The sequence below is a fragment of the Phaethon lepturus genome, unplaced genomic scaffold (assembly GCF_000687285.1).
Source record: "Phaethon lepturus isolate BGI_N335 unplaced genomic scaffold, ASM68728v1 scaffold21916, whole genome shotgun sequence".
NCBI lineage: Eukaryota > Metazoa > Chordata > Aves > Phaethontiformes > Phaethontidae > Phaethon > Phaethon lepturus.
In genome coordinates this window covers 2,778-10,242 of record NW_010548533.1, presented here as the reverse complement: position 1 = coordinate 10,242, position 7,465 = coordinate 2,778, and the positions used below count along the sequence as shown (strand labels likewise).

At 48.0% G+C, this 7,465-nt stretch overlaps 1 protein-coding gene across 1 annotated transcript; it reads left to right on the top strand.

The window, feature by feature from the left end:
• Nucleotides 1–384: 384 nt before the first annotated feature.
• Nucleotides 385–1,183, top strand: RGS2 (regulator of G-protein signaling 2; the record flags this gene model as incomplete). Its single annotated transcript, XM_010290001.1, has 2 exons — nucleotides 385–555; nucleotides 989–1,183. Coding segments are annotated over 2 exons (366 nt in total), but the record flags the coding sequence as incomplete, so codon positions are not given.
• Nucleotides 1,184–7,465: the final 6,282 nt, after the last annotated feature.

Here is a 7,465-nt window from a genome sequence, read left to right as displayed (position 1 = left end):
TGATATTACTGTTTGCTCTTTGCACTTGTCATCCTTTCCATTGCAAAATATATTCTAGAGGTTTGTAGCAGTCAAATATTTATGCCAGTGTGAAGGTTAACACGGGAGATCCCATCTAGAGAGAGGGTTTTATTTAATGTATATGCAGGCATCACAAGAGGGAACATACCAACTAGAAAGCCTAAAAAAATTTAACTTGAAGTGAAGCCTGCCAAGCTGTCAGAGCATTTTGTTTGCATACATAAATGTGGAAATTTTTATTGCTATTATGTCCCTGAAAGAACCAGACCAGAACTACAGCAAAATGTTTTGGTAGAAACAGATGTGACCAATGGGTAAAGTCAAGATTCCTGAAATAGTTAATTGACATGTATTTTTCTTGCCCTAGATGGTCTTGCTGCTTTCCGAGCTTTTCTGAAGTCTGAGTACTGCGAAGAGAACATTGAGTTCTGGTTGGCCTGTGAGGACTTCAAGAAAACCAAGTCACCCCAGAAGCTGACATTGAAAGCAAAAAAAATCTACAATGACTTCATTGAAAAGGAGGCTCCCAAAGAGGTAAAGAAAACCTATTTAAGCATAGGTGCTCTGTTCTACAAGTTCTTACAGCCTTTCTTTATTTCTCTGAACTTACTTTAAGATACAGATGCCAAACTGCATTGTATGTGCCTCATTATCTGTGTCAGAACCTAACTCACTCCCTAACTGCCTTTTCACTGTGCTGGAAAGGGACACAAGCAGTATTTCAGAGTTTCTGTCTTAGCTGGAAACAGTCAACAGCTGCATTTAACACCTGTAAATATTTGAGTTTAGCATTGAAAGATAGTGTCTCTGAATTTTTTACATTAAAGAAGTTTCCTTAAAGGAAATTTCATTATTTTAACCCTGTAATAAGTAGGGGCTTGCCTTTTTTACCTCTTCAGAAATTTTATGGCGTATTATACTTACTTAAATTTAGTTCAGAAGTAAATGTGTTTTTTTTTAATTTCAGATAAACATAGACTTCCAAACCAAGAACATGATTGCACAGAATATTCAGGAAGCCACGCATACCTGCTTCAGTGCAGCGCAGAAGAGAGTTTACAGCTTAATGGAGAATAACTCGTACCCACGGTTTTTGGAATCCGAATTCTACCAGGAGCTGTGCAAGAAGACACCCATCACCAGAACAGCCCAGGGTACATGAGTGATGGAGAAGAGCGATGAGAAGCCTCTCGGCTCATGAGGAAGCAAGCCGCAGCTCAGGGCAGCATCCTGACCCAACAGGCTGAGGTGCGGAGCGCTCAGTCTCTTTGCTGCGGTGCAAGGACAAATACTGACTTTGGCGCAAAGCTGATGGCAGAGTGACAGCCTTGGAGAGCGTTCAGGTGACAGCAGAAGCGTGCCGACTGGCTGCTGGCGATGCGCTTCTGCGAGCGCTGCAGTGGAAGGTGACTCCATGCATTAGACCAGATGGTACCGAGTAAGAGTCCTTCCGTCGCAGCCGAGGTGGCGATGCAGCAGGTCAGAACACAGCTTCCTCCTTGCAAACAGAAGCTTCTCCGTGCACTTGTGCAGTGCTGGGAAATTGAGTAATCGGTTGTGTATGTATTTTTCCTAAACATCAACCAGTGCTGCTGTCATCAGTGACTGTGGTGTGTTCTGCAAACCGCCTCTAGCCACAAAGAGATGCGCTGGGCTTCTCTGCGACTTCCAGACAGTAGCAGTGCTGTGAAGTGAGGAAGGGGCATAACTCTGTTCCCAGAGGAACAGGTTCTGCAACTGAAGTACGCAGGGCTGGGCTCTGTCAGCAGCGCTGCACGAGGCCAGGCTGAAGGCAAAACTTGGCCAAGGCGAACAGGAGCTGTATAGTATTATATTGATGTGGATTATGATTGTTTTGAATGTTGCAATAATGTCATAATTCTGTCTTCAGGACAGCAAGCTTCAGTGAAGTCCCTTACTGTTTTTAATAAAGTATTTTGATACAAAGCTGCTTTTGTTGCTTAACTTACTTTGCACACAGGGATGTATACTGTCTGGCACTTAACTCCAGAGCACTGGGACAAGGAGTCCTGGGCATGATCTTAGTAGGCCTAATTTTAAAGTAGTTAGTTCTTAGTCTACCAGGCAAGGCTTTGCTTTGTAACAGAAAAAAATCTGAAGAGCTTAATGGGGGAGACTTACTCCATCTTCACCACCTCCATGAAACCCGTCTCTAAGACAGTGCAAGACCTATGACAGACCAACTAGAAAGCAGCAGCATTGCTGCTGCAGGTCATGGGATGCTCTTTGCAATACAGGCACCCATACCACACTCCCTCCTGCTCAAGACCTCTGCTTCAAACAGCTTTAGTATCAGGCCAAGGAACCCATCCAGAGTCAGTAGAAGTAATATTACAATAAAAGCACCTGACTCCCTGCTGGGTGAGTACTCCTTAGGGGGAACAGATACTTGTCAGCATTATTCCATGTCAATTTTTCTAACCGACAATGTCCAAAAGCAGTACTTCCAAAACAGTCCCACAGTTGCAAGCCCTAATTTGTTAGTTTTGGGCCCTAAGGTCCTGGCTCCTGCTATTTTGACTCCACTGTCCACATTACAGCTTTAATTGCTCAGTCTACTTCTATCCACAGCCATCACTTCTATCACAGTCCGATTGTCCAAGCATCAGAAAAATTCTAACTACATGATTTTCCATTTCAATTACACATGCACAGACCGTTCAAAAGCAACTACTTCATGAACACGCACACATACTGCAGGATATATAGCAGTGTGTATATATGTGTACACACACAGATGAGCAGCAAATAGCCCCCGCTTTGATACAGCGCCAGAAATGGGGCTGTGTAAGCCAAATCTCACACAGCTGAACTTGCCAATCAGTTAAGTCCACATAAGACAAGCACAGGAAAAAATGCACCCGAATAGTTTACTGTAACACAAAGGTTTTTTTCTTACTAGGAATAACATATTTGGGCTGATAATTGCTTTGGTAATCTAACAAAATAATTTGAAAAGCATAAAAATAGCCAGAACTATACCTATTAATGACTCAGAGCCAGGGCAGGAATAATTCCATGAAGCTTCATTGGCTTCAGTGAAGCTGCATTTATCTGTGCCAATTTGGGATGTGGTAATGAACTGGTGTCTGGTTTCAGGGAAAGACACATTTGTAGTTTCAGCAGGTGCCAGAACTACTTCAAGCACAGTTTGTAGTTGAGGGGGGGAGTTAGGTGGGGCTGTTAGGCAGGGCATCACTGCCCGAGGGCTGTTCTTGGATACTTCTAAGATGGCAGTCATGAGCATTGGTCTTGAGGAAACCTGTGCGGGCAGCTCGGTAGCTTCCACAGAGCATGCCGCCGGGGCAGCAAACCAACCGAGCCATGCCGCATCCCCGGCGCATCCGAGCGCCCTGCTTCCAAGGCTGAGCTTTGCAGCAGAACAGCTTGGTGTATCAACAGCAAAAAAAGAATTTAAAGAAAATACACCTTGCTTTTAGTGAAATACAACACATCCGTGCACACAACATCCTTTCCAATTATTGCTTTTCCAGTTTTGGTAAGAGTCCTGTTTTCCCAGCTCCCGGGGGTAAGCGTCACCAGAAATGAGGGCACTACAGGTATGTCGGGAGTGTTGCAACCCAAAAGATCACTACGAACATTTCCTGGAGAAATACAAAACCACCCATTGCTTTAAGAGCTGCTCCTTCCATGCTCCGGGCAGCCTTACAGCTTCAGCTAAAGTTGGTACTCTGGTATCGGTATCTAATGGCAACAAATAATAAACTGCTCATTCCTCCACAGCCCAGCCAGACAGTCCTCGCTCCCACGCCGGTCCCGCCGGGCTGCGCACAGCCAGGCTCGCCGCCGCGGCAGGGGAAAGGCCGGTCTGCGTCCCATGGTTATAAAACTGATCCAGCCCATATCCCTGTGGACAGCCACCTGGGCAGGAAAATAAGGAGAAGGGATCCACATTCCAGGAATGGTAGCTGCAAAGGAGCAGGGGTCCTGAACAAGTCTGTAAAGGAGCGTAGCCTTTTTAGAGAAAGGACCTCCTGCAAGAAGCTGAGGACAGTGAGAAGAGGACACCTCCGGAGGGCAGCGGGGAGGAAGGCACCCCAGCCCCCCTGGGGGGGCTCGCCGATCCCAAGAAAGCCAGTGCCAGTTCACGCACTGCCAACACGGCTGATGTTGGCGTGCAGAGCCTGGGGAACCTAGGCTTGCCAAAAAACACCAGCAAATCTGGAGTAAAGGCAACTTTGAACTGTCCACCTATCACTGTTTTTAAACCACAGTCTCACAACGTTTGGTGTCTTTCTTAGCTGCTGGAGGTAAGGGATTTCCCCCTGCTTTCATATCACAAAAAAATACATTGCTCACCCTTATGATTATGAAAATGGCAACTGGAGGATCCCTAGTACTTCCCCAAACCAGAACTTAATGCAAAGACCATGCAGTCATTTAAAAAAAATAAAATACCTAATTTTCTAAGTCAGTCTCATGATTTTGAGAAACCAGGTCATAAGTTTCAGCTGTCTGGATCAGGCAACAGCTTGGTTTTTTTAAAGGCTTGCGCTGACACTGCAGCATAGGGCAATCTGAAGGAGAGTCCTCCATGCTATCAAGAAGGCAACAGGTAAAGTAATCTCCTATAATCCAAAACCAAAACAGCCGACCCTCGGCAAGTTCCCTCTGGCCCAAAGGCTGGAGAGGACCTCTGAGAACAGGCTGAGCTCAACGGCGATCCTGACTCACCACACCAGTCAGACGGGAAAGCAGTGCCACTCAGTAAACAAATGGCGATGCACTGCTCTTGCTCTGTGTACTTATGTATTGTGGCTGAAAAGTGTACCAAGACTATAAATAAAATCAGCATTTCCACTGGAAATTCCAGATCTCCCTTTGGAGAAGGGAACACTAATGATGGTTTAAAGGCTTTATAGGCACACATATGTGTGGATGGAAGGGTTTCTTGGATAAGACTTCATAACCTGGCAACTTGCATGGAGCAGAAAAGTGACCTTTAGAAGTAGTTTTAGGATCTTTATGGATTTTTTTTTTTTGGTGGGGGAAGTTTGACTTACTGTGATTCAAGCAGGAAAAACTGGTTGGAACCTGGGACGGCATCCCAAATTCAGGTTCCTTCAGGTGGAAAAAGACCACCAATGGCTCCTCCTCATCCCACCAGCACAGCAATACCTAATGCCTCTACTAGCTCATGTATGTCAGGCACAAGCTACCAGGCAAGGCTACTACATCAACCCAAGGTCCATCCCAGAGACAGAGCTGGCAACAGACCTACCTGCAATAGAGGTCCTTGATCCATCCAGGAGAGCAAACTAGATACGAGGTTGCACCTACAGCACAGCTCAGGGGAAAGACACAGCCCTCAAGGCTGAGCTTAAATGGAGCCCCGGCTGATGGGCTCCAGGTGTGGGTGGGGACCCCGGTGGGGCTTTTTAAAGGGCAATTAAAGCCATCAGTGCCCTCAGGGTCCTGACACAAATATGAAGGAGCCCTTTTCTGGGGGCTACTGTGCTATGGGACATACCCATATGTATATACCCCATATGGGCCTGTCAGCTCATGACCCCAAAGCAGTCTGAATTTTTGAGGAGGCTCTGTGGTAGGATTTGCGGTGAACAGCCTCAGCAATGAGGCTTGGGCAGTTCTGTAGATGGGCTAACTGGCATTATTCTAAGTGCTGTAACTGGGAGATGATGGCTGGCCAGCACCATTTCCACCCTGGGAAAATAGTCCCCCTGTTATCTTACGTAGGAGTTTAAAATGTGAGTCCTTTGGCGATCTTTCATTAAAATAATCATTTAGATCAGAGTTTCCGACAGCTACAAAGTACCCATGAGCAGCAATTAAATTATGTTCCATTAAAAATATTAAATATTCCATTCAAGATAATCTAATTGACAGAAATTAGTACTTATGTTCCCCAGCCAGTTTTCCCACTTGGAATGGAATAAGCTGTGTTTCTGCGTTACGGATTTAGACCAGAGAGCAACTCCGTGGCTTCTTGGATGGGAGCCTGCCTTTGGGCTTTCGGGGGATGTGGTACTAATATAATATTTATAGGGCTCGGAAAGTCGGCTGTCCGATATGGAAAAGGCACTCGGGAGCAGAGCGGGCTGTTTATTTAGCTGGTGTGTTCCTTCGCCTCCGTGGATGTCCGAGGGAGATGGAATTTACAGGAGCGTGGCAGGGCACGTGCGTCGCAGAGGGGTAGCGAGGAGCTGTGCGAGCTCCCTCCCGCTTCAGCTACTGCTTTTAAAGGCCGACAGCATCGAGCCTTTGGCTGGGACCAGCCGGAGATGACGGGGCTGAGCTCGGGAGGCGAAGGGGCGTCGGGGGGAGCGACCCCCGCCGTCCTGGGGCCACCGCAGCTGCGGCACGTGCGGACGTCGGAGGCGTCCCCCGCTCTCAGCAGGCTTCGTACCGCGTCAGAGAGATTATCCGTCGCGTGCGGCTGCCCTCCCTGGCGCCCGCCCAGCCCGGCTGCGTCTGTGTGCGGAGCTGAGCCGGCCCCTGACTTGGCTGCGGTTGGTTCCTGCTGTTTGCTCCCCCCGATACCCACTGTGGGCTGGGACCAGGCGTGCGAGCGAGGGGGGAATGACGGCCGGGCAGGCCAGGACCCTTCCAGCCGCCTTCGGTGCCATCGGCAGACCGAAACCTCGCTTTTGCCCCGCGTCCTCCCTGCAGGCTGCGGGGGCTTGGAGCAGGGTCCTTCTGTTGTCAAAAGGAGGGGTCAGCTCACTTGGCAGCAGCGGCCCTTCGAGGTGAAAGTGCCGGATAAACGCGGAGCGTAAATGGGTCACAGCTGAAAGCTGAGGACAAGATCAGCCGTGACCTTAGAATCGGATAGTCACGGAGCCTTATGGAGGGCAGCGGGGAGTGACATAGTTACATGATCCCACTGGCTGCATTTTTATGATGCTGTGGAGATCACACTTGTTTCAATAGGCTAAGGGCTGTATGAACACATTGCTATTGCAAATGTACCGAATTTTCCCAATAAAGCCTCTCGGCTTCATCTTTTTAGAGGGAAAAACAAGGCGCTCTACAGAGCTGGTTGTGGAAGAGGTTGGGTTATCCTAACACAAAGGGACCAAATTCATTTTCAGCTGAAATTCTGACAACTAGGTTATGTCTCTAGAGAGACGTGTACAAATTAGGGCCACGTCTGTCGTTCAGAGGAGCTCACTATCCAGGAGTCAGCTCCGCATCCATACAGCTCTTTCCGTAAGTCAGCAAGGAAGGAACAGCGGATGCGTCTTGTGCCAGCACTAAAGCACCGATACGCTACTTCGCCCTCTCCGTTTACCTACGACTAACATTTGGTAACTGCTCACTGGCCCCGGGCTCCCAATCCCGATAGCAGCTGTCAATCACCCTGCGGGGTGCTGTAGAAATGCTGCGGTAGCCCCCAGGACTCTCTGCTGTATGTATGCTTTATTAATGCCGAGAAGCTCAA